General features: G+C 37.2%; 1 protein-coding gene across 1 annotated transcript in view; it reads left to right on the top strand.

Annotated features, from left to right (window-relative positions):
* ITGA8 (integrin subunit alpha 8) overlaps window positions 1–17474 on the top strand; it is a 110911-nt gene that overhangs the window by 37253 nt on the left and 56184 nt on the right. The window contains exons 14-19 of the mRNA XM_068934689.1: window positions 6905–6950; window positions 9016–9123; window positions 14603–14658; window positions 15191–15345; window positions 16451–16588; window positions 17007–17074. Of these exons, the coding sequence (XP_068790790.1) occupies window positions 6905–6950; window positions 9016–9123; window positions 14603–14658; window positions 15191–15345; window positions 16451–16588; window positions 17007–17074 (571 nt within the window). The remainder of the gene's footprint in view (window positions 1–6904; window positions 6951–9015; window positions 9124–14602; window positions 14659–15190; window positions 15346–16450; window positions 16589–17006; window positions 17075–17474) is intronic.

Here is a 17474-nt window from a genome sequence, read left to right on the forward strand (position 1 = left end):
ACGTAAGTTCAGGAGGTGGATTGTTTGTTTGAAATATCTTAATTTTGCATTTTTTTGGCAAATTGTGTTCTAGGAGGTAATATAAGAAGAAAAGGATCCAACCTCACTTATGCAGCCGTATATCAAGTAAATATTGACTTCGTGCAGTTACTCTGGATTGAGAGCAATGTAAAAAAAACGAACGGGATTAAGATAGAAAGGGGGTAGCAGTGAATGGAGCGAATAAGGATGAAAGATAGGGAAGTTTGCTTTTTTTTCATTGTTTTTTGTGCAAATACAGTGGCAGTTCGCATAAATTCTGTGCTGCACTTTCCAGTGGTGTAGCTAGGGTAAGGGCATGGCAAAGCAGCGTTGTGCTGCGCCTGAGACTGCCCCAGAGGGGCCCATCGTCCTGGGAGTTCATATAGCCCTGGCAGTCTCTGTAACTGCAGCTGCTCAAGGTTTGCCTAGGGTCTTCTGCAGTATGTGCCTCACCAGAGCTTTCCTGGCTGTCCTCTGTGCTGAAACATATGAGCAGCCTGAGAATAGTTTTTGATGCAGCGTCCACTGCCCTCTAGCTAAATCTGGGGCTTTGTTTGTGACCCCTGACAGACCCTTGTTTGTGTTGTCAAGAGACCTTGACAGGAGCAGATAGGTCTCACCTTAGGTTTGCATTTTGAAATGTTGTTTATTTTATTTATGGTTTTATTTATCTTTTTTTTAATGATGTCATTCAATTGTGACAGGAATAAAATCCATAAATGCGTGTAACGGGAAAGAAACTTTTTTCTTTTTTGCTTCTGAGCATCTGTTCAGGGCTGGTCCCCCACCGTGCTTTGGATCTATGATTATGTAGGTGATGGTGCTGTACTTCCAGCTGGTTCATCTATCAGTGCAGGGCTTATATATTTGGAGGCTGTACAGTTTCCACCCTCACATTTCAGCATATGTTCAGTCACTTGGTGGCTGATCATAGCTGAGCAAATAGTTTATAATGAATAACTTGCTCAACTCATTAAGCTTGCTTTCTTCTTGTGGCATATCCTCTAGCAAAGTGTGGTTTCTTCAAAGACTTTGTCAGCCAGAGTTATTTAACCAGTTTCTTTTAACAGCATGGGTAGATTCTGAGCAGTATGCTGGGTGAATTCAGTATTCCAAGTCTGTTGATTAGCTAATTAGTTAATTGCTCAAATAAATTATGCAGTATTGTTTCTGCTCCTTGCTTGCTTAGACACTTGTATAAGTCTTCCCTATTAACTTAGAGAGTCCCCTGGAGTCAGTGCTGCTGAAAGTTCATCTTCAATGTAACCCAGTTTTAGTGGACCCAGCTTTATTGGCTTATTCTTTTGGTTACTCTTTTAGTCAAGCCTTTGTCAGTACAGGGAGATGGATAAAGGCATCTTTGGGACTCCTTATTCTGGGCTCGGTTATTATCTTAAGAGTAACATGTAGGTAATATAAACAAATGGCTCTAGATACATTTTAAGAAGGAAACTGTGACAAGTCCTCTAAACTTCAGTAATCCAATGTAATCTTATTAAAATAGGAGTATTTAACAGCTCCATCTGCTAGGTACATTAACTCAAACAGCAGGAGGAAAACCCTGAAGTTTCTGAAAGGCAAGTGTTCTTCAGCATTCATAATTTTTTGAGAGCAGTAGGCCAACAATATCACAGAATGATAATCTAATGATGATTAAATTACGAAGTTGGTACAGGAGATTTACGGAAGACAAAAAAGATTAAATCAGTGAAAAGCTGTATCTGCTCTAATGAGGGAGGACTGTCATGTGTGGGAGCCAGAACAAGAGCATAGGTTCTGCCACGAAATGCAGCAAGGCTGAAGCATTTCTACCAGCTAAGTATGTTTTCACATGAATAGTCAATCAAAAATAAAGTGACAAGCCAAGAATCTCCTGCAAATATGTTCATTTTATGGCGAATTAGTGTTATCTGTTTAATTTACAGATAAGCTTTTCTAAAATTGTTTGAGATATTTAATACAATTCACAATAGTGTGCCCTGTGGAGTAGAAGAATAAAGAAATTAATCCCAATAAGTAGGGATTCACTGAAGTGATAGAACATTAACTGCCCCCTTTGAATTTGTTTGTAGTATAATGGAGTGAGTAACAACATTGTATTGGGAAAGGAGTTCATGCAGAAAAAGGGGAACACTGAAATGGATTAGCCTTAGTTGTTGTTATAACTGACTTGCTACCAGAATTGTTGAAAAATGGAGAAGAATCAAGGAAGTTGTGAATGGTAGATTTAGAAAAAAGTAATTATGGTGGTTATCTGTAGATTTCAACTCAAATTTTTGAATAATGTTGGCTGAACTGGATAATCCTGTGTCCTTTATTATGGTCAAGGCTATAATAATGGGCCTTTAAAGGAACTTTTATTCTAGACCAGACCTTTCCAGCTGGGATTTGGGAATTTAGAGCTCACTGAAACCAGCAGAAGACAGAAAAAGAAATCCAGTCATGGAGCTTCTTGGCACCAGATCAGCTGAGGGAAATAAGAAGGAAAAAGGCCCACAAAGATTTTTGGCAGGGTTTCCAGTTATTCAGTTTTCTCATTCTCTCTTTTATGAAGTTTCCATCAGTGCCTGTACTCATATAGGATTCTAATTGTTTTCCAGTCACTATTTATACCATGCCACTAAACTGACAGACTGCAAAAAGTGGTGTTTAAAGCTGTCAGCAAATCATTCTGAGGCCCTAAAGTGAACATTTTCATGCCTGTATCCTGATAGATAGAGTGGCGGTGGGGGTGGTCACTCAGACATCTATTGTTTCATTTTTGGGTTTCTTGCATGTGAAGTTTGTGCCAATTACGTAGTTCTTTGTTGGGTGTTGATTGTGGACACTGTCCCCCATGGAGATGAGACACGATGCCTCAGCCATTTCACCTGGGGCTGCTGAAAAAACTCCATTCAAACAGGGTGTGCCAAGTGAGCTACCTATCCTCCCTGCTGCAGGCCGGTCCTCAGACTCCTTGGTGGCTGCATCTTCCACAGGGGAGGGAGATGTTCTGTAAAAATACCAGGGACTGAAAGATTTTGTTGCTCAGGTTAATAAATGAATATCTCTTGGTGAGACTGGAGAAAGGCCTGTGTGACCCCAGTTATCCTGACTTCTTCCCGAAATTTGTCCATCTACCTACTTCCTCCAGCAGGTTGGAAGCTCATGCCTTCAGCATCATGGCAAGTTTCTGCCCTTTAGCACGCAGCCTTTCAGGTCTGCCGCAGCCACAGGGAGGAGGGTGCAGGTAGATACCAGCTTACAAAGCCCAGTGTGCCTAATCGCAGAAATAAGTAGAGGATTGTTTCACTTGCACAGTGCCCCTTGAGTTCAGTTAAGTACATACCAAAGATACTTGTCTCATGATTAAGCTCTATTAACTCCCCCAGCTGGGATTTTAGAAACTTCCCTTGGAGGTTTTTCCATGCACACAACCCTCAAGCTATGTTGAGATGCAAGTTGAAAATTCCTTCAAGGCCACTTGGTGCCTGTTTCCTTACTTATTGCATAGCGTGATTGTGAGCCTCACAGCTCGCTCAATCCACAGTAATGAGGCACAACCAACCTGCTGCTGCCAGCCTGCTGCCACTGGCCCCCCCTTGCAGCCCTCCGCTTCTCTGAAGGGCAGGAGCTGCTAGAGGATTGTCTCAATGCGATGGCATGGACAGCGTGGTCATTTGCTCGAGTCTGTGAAAAGAAGGTCCCTCATCCTCCTGAAAACATGAAATATGAGAAGAAAAGTGGAGAAGATTTTGTGATTCAGAAACTTCTCTCTTTTTCTGTCTGTCTTTAGATATGCACAGTTTTAATCGGGGCTTGAAAATAAACCCTGACAAATGCAAATGTGCAGTCAGAGGTTCTTGTATGCAAAAGATTTTCTTCAGGCTGTTTGGAAGGGTTACAGTTAGTTAAGCTGCCTCTTTTGCCTTGGAATTCCAAATTCCTTGTCAAACTGTTATTTTTCAGCCAGTGACCCTTGTATCAGTGATATTGCATGTGTAGCAATAATAAGCAATGAATAAAGACAACTTCTCTCTATTTTTAGGAGGGGAAAAGTTGCCAAACCAGATAATTCAGACATCTCATGCATTTTTTCATGGAAACAATTAATAGCTTTTCCTCTGCAGAACACACAATAAATTCAGAACTTCTGCTTATAAATGACTCTGATTTGATGTGAATTCAAATCTCATGGATTTCCATCTCTGTCAAAAATAGATTTTTCTAATGATGGGTATAGGATTTAGACACCACAGGACAATGAAAGAAAGAAGAATAAAACTACTGCTCTGCAACAGAACAAGTAAAAGCGGAGCATAACCCTAATGGATCTTCCAGAGAATATTCTGTCTGAGCATATAATGACTTCGTCCTTATTTTAGAATTTATGTATCACCACTGGGTATAAGTATGCTTTATTTTCTGCATATTTGTTATTGAGTCCTCTTTTTCTACTTAATAATTTCACAAGCTCTTTAGCTCAAGAGTAAGCATGGTTTAAAGCAGGACATGTCAAGGATCAAGTAACAGCTTCCAGACCAGAGCAGGATGAAAGCAGTCCCCGCTGCCACTATTCACTCACGTAGGTTCTGTGTGACGTTGCCCTGATTGAATGTCCTCAGCCTTTTTGCTGTGTCTCCAGGCCTGGCTGAGGTGGCAGTGCAGAAAGGAAAACTGCTCGTGCAAAGCAATCTTTTTGTGGTGAGGGTTTATCACTGCTCCCCTAGACCCATTACCCTATGTTTTCAAACAGGCTGGGTTCTGTCCCAAAGAAGCCATCATTTAACTCTTGAACAGATGTACAGAAGGCTCTCCCCTTTAATTTTAGAGTGTGGCTGCCAAAACAGTGGGGATATAACTCCGCAGAGCTCTATATATTCAAATTAAGAGCTCATTTGCACTAGAGAGACTAACTGCGTCTCACAGAGTCATCCTTTTTAGCTTCAAATTCAAACAAGCTACATATTATCAAGCTTCCTCAAGTTGGGTGTTCAGGCTCTGCCTTGTGCCCTTGAAGGGCTGGAGTGCTTTATTTTTTACTGAAAGATCAGGTTATGAAATCAAACCAAATCTGGGGTCTGGATAAGATGTGGATATCTGCCTATTTTGTCTCCACCACAGCCTAGCCCTGTACTGAATCCTTTTGGTTTATCTAGTCCCAGTATAAAACAGAACATGTCCTGAGTTGGTGTGCTGCAGAATTCGTAACAAACCTCCAGCCAGGAAGGACAGATCTGGTGGAAATCCTTCCATATTGTCTTTCACTATCTGTTTATAACACAGTGCTTCTCTTTCCATTTTATTTTTGAGAAATAGAATATTAAATCTTTTGGGGTTATTGTGCATGCTGCTATCAGGGAGCTGCCAGGGAAGGTTTTGTCATGTGCATTGCATAGCCTTTATGGTGATGGTTATGTCTTACCATAGTTGTTTATTTCAAGAGGAAAATATCTTTGGATTTTGGTACTATAAGCAAGTTTTTTTCAAAAGCCATTAATGAAAAGGACTCCTAAATGTCCCAAAAAGGAAATAGAAACAACAGTCATTTTCTTCTGCCATTTAAAGTGTTCCTAACACTGAAGCATATTTCTGTAAGGCCAGTGGAAGGAGGAAATGTAAATGTTGTACAAAAAGAGGATCAGACCCATAAACTGTCCATGTTTAAACTTGTTAAATCCTAGCCATCTGAAAGGTAGACAGAGCACTGGAAAACACTACCAGACCTGGCCCTAATCCACCAAGCTAATTAGCACTAAAGCGTTATGCCTAATGACTTCAGTGCCTCTTAAGCAAACCAGACTATGGAAATACCAAATAAGGGTTTGTTTAAAACCTTGAGTTCTGGTTTAATGAACTCATTTAGATCAGTTTAGCTCACTGATCTGTGCCACTGCAAGGTCTGTTTTAAGACTCAAGTCTCCTGAATTCCCCATTTATAAATCAAATCATATCATAAGAAGAGTGGAGGGGAAGAGGTGCCCAGCTGGACCTTTTGCTAGGGGCGTCAAATAGGAACAAAGTCCTATCCCTTTCTCAGACTGTGCTCCAGCTAGAGAAGGCAGGCAGAAGAAAAGCTGATCCTTTTTTCCCACTGCTTGGCTCCAGCAGGCCTCAGTGGTCCAGCAAGCTATTTTGGATCTTACCAGGGAGCCCTGTATGGGGACTACAGACAGAGAGAGAAAATTTGGGGGCCTACAGGAGTCCAACCCAGGCCTATGTCTAATAACAAAGACGTGTCCCAGGCCAGTATAGCGCTCATACTGATGACGCCGTTTGTCATCCAGGTGATGACTTGTGGGCAAGAACATGCCCTTAGATTGATACCATTTGTAAACCTTAACACATCCTGCTACAATGCTGAAAACATTAGAAGCTATGAAATTAACCATCTTTAGACCTATACGTTGTATTTATGTACACACAACGGTAATGCTTAAATTAGTGAACAAATGACTTACTTAAAACATGAAGCTGGATGGGATTTATACTGTCAGGAAGGAACCTCGTCAGCTTTCAGTGTGAACTGTATGAGAGTGCCTGCAAAGTGGGGTTGCATCCATTTCTGCGATGGGCAAGTAATGGTTTGGAATAAAATACATGGAGGTTAATGGCATGCTTGTTTCCTTCTAATTCAAGCTGGAGAGAAGTGAGATTGTGGCATGGGTGACCCTATGTTAAATAGATTGGCACTGACTGGATATAACCAAGGCATCTGTGGCCCAGTCTCTGGCAATGTGAAATGTTTTCTTTCAGATATGCTGTTAAATAATCACTTGGAAACTATGAGTTAGCACATTTGTTTTATGTTACTACGTTTTGAATATAAATGATGTAATTTAGACTGGAGAAAAATGTGCAAGAGGATACTTATAGTTCTTCTGAAGCTGTTTTGTTTTTCCAGATTTAATTGTAGGTGCATTTGGAGCTGGAAAAGCAGTTGTTTACAGGTATGTGGCAAATATAATGGAATTTATATTTCACAGCTTCAGTGGAAGATCTACAAATAAAACTAATTTCACATATCTGTGTTACTCTGGTGCAATGTGTAAAAGATGGTAATTATGGATAATAAATAAGCATATTTTAAACAACAAATGCTGTTGCTTTATTAGTTTGTTTTTTTCACATGCTCAGAGCTTCCCATTTTTAATGAAACCTTCCATGCTTATTCTTAGCTCAAGAAACTTTTTTTGGAAAGTAGGAGTCTCAGTGAATTTTAAATTAGACAAGAAGGGAAAAGGGCACCTTTTCTGTCTTTAAAGCAAGCCCGCCATTCCTGTATAACCAAAAAGATCTCACCGCAGCACATAAGAGAAAAATTCAAAAAGCACAATACTGAAAATTCATTTCTTTCTAGGGGCAATGGTACTAGTAAGAATTTTAGATTTTTCAAGGGATTGATTTTTTGGAGCTCGTTTACATTGAGGTGGGAACTATTAGAAACAAAGATTGCTACTTCTAGCTTCAGTTTAGCAAAACTATGAGATCCTGTTAAGTAAATCTCCATAGTTGTTGCTGACTACTGCAGTTTTCACTAAATGCACAGTTTGATTAGTGATATAAATTATGACTATCAAATGCATAAACTAAAATCTGCTGCTGCCGCTGCTGCCCTATTAGTCCAGCCATGCAAACATGTAAATTTTCAACTAAATATTCACCATTGCTTCAACATTGTACTCATATTTTCTGATTGCTATCTCCTCATTGTCTGTATTCCCAACAGTACCTATCTGAGAGAAGGCGTGTTCTAATTCCCAACTGAACATTTGTCAAAACGTAAGAATTAGGTAAAACAGGAACGGTAGCTCATTTTAGCTAGTTCTGTAGATACAGTGGGTAGACCCGATTTTCCTACTGCCCTATGGAAGAAACATGCAAATACTTTGCAAATGAATCACTTTGCAGCGGCATTAATGACTGCCCAGGATGTGAAACATTAGAGAACTAGATCCCATGTATTTTAGATAGCAATAAAAGATGTGCTTTATTTAATTTAAGTAAGTGAATAGCAAGAGGCCCTCAGCCTTTCCATTTCCTGGCCAGAGTGTATCATCAAATGTGCAACTTGTCATACTGGAGAAGCAGAGTTTTATTAAGTGAAATTTTCTAGAAAAATTTTTTTCCTTGTTGTACAAAAATGAAGAAAGTAATTTTATTTTCCAGTCTTGTTGGAATGATAAATAAACGTAATCATACAAGATCAACTGTTGATTAAACTATGAGGAAAATAAATAACTTTGCGATAAGCCAGTTTTGCAAGAATTATGTAAGTTACTGTAAAATAGTATGATTGTGCTAAAAAACAGAATTTAGACCCTATCTTGTTTTCCTTTCTCTTTTAATCTGCTCTCAGTTATAGCTCTTTACTTAATAACACGTTGTTATTGATAGGGATGTTTCACATTGGTATTCACATGCCCAATGGAATTTTATGTGATAGTTGTTCCTAGTTTACAAAGTCAGTTGGCTCAAAAGCTGTCAGATATGGTTTACCCTATTAGTGGTTCAGGATGTTCCAGACCAAATTCTATTTTAACAAAATTATCTTCATCTTTTGAAGAATCTTAAACAGAGGTAACAAATCTGAAAATGTCACTGTTCATGGAAAAAAGAAGAATCTGACAGTTTGTAAAATAATTACTCAGGAACTGCTATAATTCCCAAAAGTCAGGCTCTGCCCACTTGTGAAAATCCAATGTAATGGGATGTGTCTGGTGTGCCTGAGCTCCAGAGCACACTTACTTAAGTGCAGGATACTGTTCCATTGATGCTGTCTGCTGTTATCCTGTGATTTTTGTGAAGAAGTTTCAAAATATCAGAGTAGGATGGATCATAATTTCTGATAAAAAAGTATCCTTTTGGGTAGGAGCAGCAGTTAAAGTATTTTCTCCCAAGTAACTCTACATTTCCAGCTTCTCTGCGGCCATCTATTGTATGTGTTTTCTCTGCTGCAACTTAGCTACTAATGTGATCCTGCTGTACCTAGTGAACCTTATTTCTGTCCCTCAGAGCCAGGCCTGTTGTGACAGTGAATGCGCTACTGATTCTGAACCCCATGATTGTGAATCCAGACAATAAAACTTGTCAGCTCCCTGGCTCTCAGCTTTTGGTGGCCTGGTAAGTTCGTGATTAGACAAAAACATTGTCATCTTTCTCAAATAACTTCCTATTCCTAACTTCTTTTGCAGCTTTTTTGTTGAACCTCCAAGTATTCTAACATGCTATGAGTCCAACAAAAGAAATTATATAGAACAGAATTCTTTTTGATACCTTCCACTACCTCACAACTCCTCAAAATGAAGTAGCTGAAAGTTTGGTCCTGTGGTACGCTGAGTACCATTGTCTTCATCTGCATATGAGGATGCTCAGCATCTCATAGGATCAAGTGGCAAATTCACGTGAAGTATTCAGATGTCTAAATCGTAAAAGAGCTAAGACAAACAAAACACAGAAACATAGATGTGTCAAAACACACATCTTTTGGGGAAAATGTCACTAAAAGCGATACTAAGAGCAGATGGTTCCACCACTTTCTGTTCAGCAGAGAGATCTCAGTCCTTCATGGAAGAGAGAAGATGTATCACCTTTTCCTGCTACCCATCCAGAGAGCAGTTCACAGGATGTTGTACCTGGCTCTCATTGGTCAGAGTAAAGCTTTTTTAAAGTGTCCTATAGAACAATATCGCATACATCCTTAAAAGAGAAACTCTCCACCACAGTAATATTTAACTTTGAAAAGAAAGTACAATCAAAAATTTGAAGCTAATTAAAACAATTTAAAATCAGCTAAAAAGGACAAAATGCTTGTAGAACATTTGGAAGCTATTTAAAAACATATAATACCACATAAAATCACCTCTACCACATTAAAAAAGTTACTTAGCAAGGACCCCAAGAACAACTGATAAAAGAGATTATTAGAAATATGTAAGATACTATTTAACAAATGGAAGTCACTACAAATGAGGAAGTTAAAAACAAAACAGAGCATAAATGCTTGCAGGCTGAATGTAAAATACCAGTAAGTCTGAGAAGAACAGATTTCTAAGACATACAAACTATTCATATCATTTTATTTAAACGTATCAGAGCCAGAATGTCTACCAGAATGTGGGATGCATGAAAAGATTAGCGAGGTGTAACGGAGAACTCCAGGAGATACAGCAACTGCACAGTTATTGCACTGCCTTTAAACCAGAGGTGGTCAGAGGGTTTCCCCACAGTGAAGGTATTCTTTATGGGAGATTATGAGTCTGAGAAATCATCTCAAAAGGAAAAAGTCAGAAAAAGAGGTTTGAGAACAAACTGATAAATATGAACAATAAAAAATCATCATGACTAGAAGAAATTCATCTGAGAGTCATAAAGGAACTCAACTGTCATGTCATTAAACCACTAAATACATAGACTATAAGATGCAATTGATGCAATATGGGACTCAGGAAGTTCCTGCACCTGCTGATTGATTAACAAAATTTGGGAGAGGGTTGCCAGGAGACTTTCAGTTTTGCCCTTTTATTTTACTCTTTACCTGACTGCTCATTTTTTAATATTGCATTCCTCATTTCTACTTCCTCTGTAAATAGTTGCCCATCTACAGAGTAATAGAGAATGCTTTTGGTAGAAATACGCAGTCTCAGAACATTTCTATTTAATTAAAATGGTTTTAGTGAATATTATTTCAAAGTTCATCCTGAATTAATCCATATATATTCAGTGTCCCATGAGCTAGTCTAGGCAAACAACCTTCTACCAGAACATGGAGACAGGAAAATGGAGCTGGTTGGTTGACAATTTTCCATTGATTTGTTTCTATTGGAAAACACCAATTTTCTAAAAGCAAAACATTTAACAGAAACATATCATCTTCCACAAAAATGATTTTATAAGGAGGAACTAAAAACCGGTGTTTAAAAACCTTAGAACATCCTTATTTTTTGTTTCAAGCACCTTCTGTTTTAATATTTTATGCAATACATATTTTAAAATATCCAGATTGGGCTCAAGCAGTTTCATTGATCCAAATGATGTTTTTTTCAGAACTTCAGTTTTTTAGAATTTTTAAGAATAATTTATTTTGTAATGGAATTCAAAATCATAATGTTTACTGGCAGTTTAGGGGACGAAAAAGGGTGTTTTTCTACACTGGAGAAATACATAAGCACACTTCTGTTAAAAAACATTCCTGCTTTAAGATATTGTTTAAAAAGAGGATAAAAAGTGAATTATATTCTTTTAACGTGTATTTTTTTTATTACTTTTCATTTTTGTGTTAGAATAAGCTAGAAACTGTTTGGTTCTAGAAGAGCTTTAGTAGGAACCTAATTTATTTTCTGTCTGATTTGTTCTAAAATATTCCTCCCTAAGGATTTAGATCATAGTATGAAATATTTATCTTGGGCTTCCAAAATGACTGAAGAGCAGCTGCTATTTTCCATGCTGTAATTTTTCTCCTTAGTTGATATAAGCTTGTATTGTACATATGAAAACAATTAGCAGGGAAACTCCAACAAGCAAAGAATTCCTCAGTCCCATGGGATAGATTTCTCTATCTCTTAGGCAGCTGTGCAACTTGTATAAAATGTCTACTGACTGACATTACAAAATCAGGATGAAAGGAAAGCTCCTACCAGAAAAGTTTCATGAAGTGTAAAGTATGAATAATGTTGATTATTGTACATTTTCAAGTATTAGGAAAATATTGTTTGAGCCATAATATAAATTGGAAACCTGAAGCACAGAAGTCATTTTTATAGTGAGTCTTAAAAGAAATGTCCTGAACTCCTAGAAGTATATATGTTTCTTTCTCTGTTATGTTAAAACACAGATATTTCTTGAGTTCCCCAAACTAGCAAATTTGGAACAAATTCTGCAACTTTGAAACAATCTAAGAAAATATGAAAAAAACATTTTTAATGGAATTATCTGAAAGATAAAGGTTAATTATGTGTTGATAGTTCCTGCAAGTAAGCTTGAAATTCAACCACTACATTTTTTTACTATGCCTATAAATCAGATTTTAAATTTCATAAACTTCTACACTCGTGTCCTTTTTTTTGTGACCTATCTTTTCCTCATCTTTTCTTTTTTGTAAAGCTAAAGCATCCCTCAGAATCTCCACAGCATCTCCTTATCAAAGTGATGAGCATTTCCAGTTTGGCTGCATTTCTGGTCAAACTTTGTGATCTTGTTAGAACTGTTTCTGCCCTGAATATCCTTAAAATCACAAATGTGTGGCTAAATTCTGCCTGACCCATAATCTTGCCTCTGATATAGCCAGAGGCCAAGAGACTAACAAACTGCAAAGTTTTACTCATTTGCATTGCCATTCCCTTCTTGCCTGGGGTGGAGGGATTGAGCCTTGGCTCTTACAGGACCAGTTAAATATACAGCTTCAGTTATCAAATGTGTGTGATGAATTATTGGATTCATTACAGCAAGTTAAACTAGTGTTTCCAACCACTGCAACTCTTTGCAGATTAAACATACACTAAAATTGTGCTGTTTAGCAAGTAACATCTTTCTGATTACAACAGATCAGTGTATTTCAAGCTGGATTTTAACATGAATCATGTTTTAAATATGAGTGCAAAAATTATGTGAGATCTCAAAAGAGAGATCACTGAGTTTAGTACATGATGGCCGTTCATGAAGTTACATTTGAGGAAATAAGAGTCTTGTGTTATAACATGTCAGAATGGCCTTTGAAGCCTGATATCTAGATTGCATTTTTGCAACTAATAAGCTTTTCTCATTCTTGCTGTTCATGTCCTTGTGTATTAGCAAATGACCAGTTCTTCATCTGTTAAATTATAATTCTAAAGAAGTGGAAATCTGGCTGAATTTGCAATTTCTCCATGAAATGTGTATCAACACTCCTAGTATGTTTCATGGCTATGGTTAAGTATAGTTTAATAATGTACAGCAAATTGTTTGCCCAAGAGGAAGATGTTGAATAAGGTCATGAGAGCTGTATGAATCCCAGATGTGGCACATTTTCATTACATTTGTCAGAGGAAGCGAATACACAATTATAATATGGTTACAGCTTATTTCAGAGATGATATTACGGGTTTTGAATCCACTGCATGGGTAAGTTAGCATACTGGGTAACAGCAGTGAGGAGATTTAAGAGCAATGGCTATTTCAGAAATATTTTTATTTAACCCAAGCTGTTGTTATTATAAGATCTGTGGATTTCTCATCTCCCAGCGCAGACCTACTATCCATGTTTAGCTGAGTCTTCCATATACAAAACAAAATATTTTCTGAGCCCATGAAAATATTCTGGAAGAATGACTGGTAACCAGGGACTTCTACAAGTTGTAGGACGTCCTAAATCTTTACTCACCTGAACGATTTTGTTATTATGCGCAGGACATCTTTGGGAATAGTGGTGTGAAGAACGAAGCCCAATTGTATGTGAGAACAAATGTCGAACATAAGAGCACGTTTCCAGTCATGGCTTTCTTGTGTTGTCAGTTAGCAGGGAAATACGCCTGCTAATAGTATCAGTATCATTATAACAGTTTCCCTGGCCATCCAAAGTAGTTTCTGAAAGCTTTTTAAAACTATGATTCAGTTAAATATTTATATAACTTGCATGAACTCTTTACAAAGTGAAACCTTTCTATAAGCATTTACAATTTTTATATTTTATAAATAAATCTCTTTAGTAACCCTTATTTGGAGGTATCAGTTAATAAAACTATAGAAGGTTTCTTCTGGTAGATACTGAGTATAAATGGCAATCTATTGCCTGGCTCATAGAAAAGTGGAAATAAAAACTTCTTATTATGAGAAATAACTAATCGTGACTGAGGTGGAGTTTGTACAATACTGTTATCATTGTGATGCGAATATTGCTAGGCCCAAGAAAGGTTGCTGAAGGCTATGAACAGGCAGATGAAAAGTAAACTTATTAGCCTATAGTGCATTGCATTAATGTATTAAATAACAAACATAAATAACTAGTTTCTCTGTCCTTTTATTTAGTTCATGTAACTGCCATCTTCTGCAAAACTTAGCAAATTAAATGCAATACATTTTTCATCAGTCTCATGCAACAAAAATGAAACAATTCAATTGATATGTTTACAATGATTTCTACCCTTTTGAAATCATGGAAGTCTTCTGATAATGTCGAGGGAAATCATCCTCTGTGTTTTGATTTGCTGGAAAACAGCTTGGGAGATTTTTCTTTTTTGGCCATGACGAACCAGAAAGGACTTATGCAGACAGCTTCGTACAAAGATGGTTTGCTGAAGTTCAACTTCAGGAATCCAACTTTGCCAGTAGTATTTGCAGGGTGGTCTGTGCAGGCTGCCTCTTCAGTCAGTAGGAAAACACAGTCTTTTCTGTATCTTCCCTGGCAAGATACTCAGAGCTTTTCTTTCGTCTTTGATTATTAGTGGAGCCTAGGAGACTTTTTAGCTTAGTTAGGAGGTATATTAGGTGCCTAGATACATATCATTGTGAAGATCTGTTTCAAAAAAGGAAAGGAAAACTTGAATGTCATGATTTGGGGGATTTGCTGCTTCCCAGGTCAGCTCTCCTTCTGTTAATAATTACCTTTTTTTTTTTTTTTAATATATAGTTTCACTGTAAGAGTCTGTGCAACTTTTGAAGGTCAAAGTATTTCAGATGAGATAGGTAAGAAAATTTTTATAATTATATAAATTTACTCAGGCCCACTTAATTTCAACTGTATTTTTTTCTTACACATTCAAAGGTGATAGAAGTGAAATCTTTCTAAGGTAAGAAAATACTGTTTAAAAAATGTATAAGCACGGTTTTAAAATAGATATAAGCACAAAGCTTGTATTGTTCACTGGAAGGATTTTTTATTTAGTTAAAGCCATTGTCAAAACACAAACAAGAATATATATATATACAGCTATATGGGGGTTGTTCTCTTTTGAAAAAAAAAGTGCAAGAACCGGAAGTCCTATACAGTACAGATATACTCTGTAAACAAAATTACAAAACTTAATGGAAATTACACATATTCCATACTCTGAATCAAAAACTAGTGTGCTGCTAAATAGACAGGCACTTGTAGATGTGGATTAGTTTTACTTGGAAGACTTTGTTAGAGTAATTAACTGTAATACATAATGATTTGTTTACTAATTTTTCTTTCCACGCTAAATAAATTAGTATTCGATTTACTTGTATCCTCTAGTGCTGAAAGGTGAACTGCAGTTAGATTCATTGAAACAGAAAGGAGCTGTTAAGAGGACCCTCTTCTTTGATTACCATCAGTCATATCATTACTTCTCCATTGTGATGGAAAGACAGAAACAGCTCCATTGCCAGGACTTTCTTGTTTATCTCAGAGTAAGTTGTTTAAAATATTTTGGACTGTCATCTCATCATTTCAATAGTACCAGGGATTTGAAAAGAATCATAAAAAAGGAGTTTTTCTTATGGCAGTCATCTGAAAAGTAAGAACAATTTACAGGGGAACCCAAAATTACAGAAATGCAAGTTAGGTAAGGCCTGATATGGGTGTCCAGTCTATTCTTCTAACAGGGCAAGATTTCCCCTGTGAATCTTTAGCTCATGTTTTGTCAGTGTAAGTATAAAAGAAAGGCTTTCTTTGAAGAAGAGTATACAGTTCTATATACAAACATATTCATTTCATGCTTTTCTGGAAATTCTGGTTAAATTCTGCATCTCCTGCTACAGAAATGCAAGACTGATGTCTCTCATAGTATTCAGAGTGGGATAATCAACTAAGCATTTAAATGTCATGCCATTTCAGTTCCAACAGATATTTTAAAGGACTGTCACCAGAAGTATTGGCCTAAAATTCAGATTTTTTAAAATGTGTAAAATTAGAACTGTGAAACTTCACTGGTGAAAAAGAAATGGTCATTGGTTATTCACCTGTAGCTGGAATTACCTCATGCAATTGAAACAGATTTCAAGGCTGGTCCTAGAAAAGCTGTGAAAGGTGGAATAGAGGAGTCTCAAGCAGTTTGTAAGGGAGTATCTAGGCAATAAAGATAGTGGAGTTTTGCCCTCACTAATGCATATAAATCCTTGGTTATAGAACAAGCCACACAGGCTCTCCCTCCCTTCCAAATACAAGGAGAGCGGTAGCCGATAAGAGTCGGTTCTAGAGCAGCAGCCGATAAGAGTTGGTTGTGTCTGTGTTTTTTAAACAACAGCTTCATTTTAGGCTAATGCTTTGAAAAAATCCTGAGTCTACTCAGCTCAGCCAGCTACTTCTGGATGTTGTCTATGGAGGCATTTCGTTCTGGCGAGGCTCTCTGCTTTCTTAACGCCGCTACATATGGTCAGAAATTGTCCAAGGCCTGTCAAAGAACCATACCTTTGCCTTCAGTAAAGATGAAATTCTGAATCTGTTGCCATTCCATACTCAACTGGAATAATTATATCGATGTATTGTTTTTTATTATGTGATTATCACCCACAGGATGAAACAGAATTCAGAGATAAATTATCTCCCATCAATATGAACTTGAATTATAGCTTGGATGAATCCAGTTTTGAAGATGACTTGGTTATAAAGCCAATACTCAACTATTACCAGAAAAGCACAGTTACAGAACAGGTATGAATTTTGCACGCAACGTTTTCTGTGTATGAACAGGAAAACATTTAAGAATACTATTTGTAGCATCTTTCTTAAAACGGCATATAATTCCCAGAAATTACACAAGGATTTAATTAATTCAAGATGTAAATTGCATATGAATACAGAACCAGGCAGGTCTTTAAAGCATTTCCAAAACTTTGCGTTCATAGTTTTGATTCCCTTCTAGAATGTGTAAGCCAAGTTACTGTGGGAAAGGGCCTGAGAGATTACTGTGTTCTGCTAAGGATGTAGTTTACAATCTCAAATAGTCTCCAACACTACTCATGTTGGGAGGAGCTTATAGAAATAACTATTTCACTAAGGCAGTGCTAGTGATATTTAAGCCAATGAAGTGATTTGAACTTTGAAACGTGTATTCCTTACAACAATACAGGCTTTCATTCTGGTAGACTGTGGAGAGGACAACTTGTGCATTCCTGACTTGCAGCTTTCTGCTATGCCGTAAGTTTAATCAAATAAATGATACCATATATAACAAAATTCAGACACCTGTAGCTGCTTTAACAGAATGAAACATGCAAAACTCAGTTCAGTTGTTGGCAATAGCCATGCATTCTTATGTGATTTCCAGATTTTAATTAGTGCATCCATTTCATCTAGAAAACCAAGAAATGTGGGAATATATGCTTACAAAATGTATGTGTCTGTATCAGACACATTCACAGTGTTTAACAATAATCATAGAAAATATAGTTTACAAATTTTTATAAGAAATGTTTTTAGTTTTCTGAATGCCAAGAGGTAATGCAAATTGTTGTTGCAAGGAGCTTTTTATTTTATTTGTGTCAGTGTGCCAGTGAGTTTGAACTTGGGACACAATTCTCTTGAAGTCATTTTACAG

This window comes from Struthio camelus, chromosome 2 (genome assembly GCF_040807025.1).
Source record: "Struthio camelus isolate bStrCam1 chromosome 2, bStrCam1.hap1, whole genome shotgun sequence".
Lineage (NCBI taxonomy): Eukaryota > Metazoa > Chordata > Aves > Struthioniformes > Struthionidae > Struthio > Struthio camelus.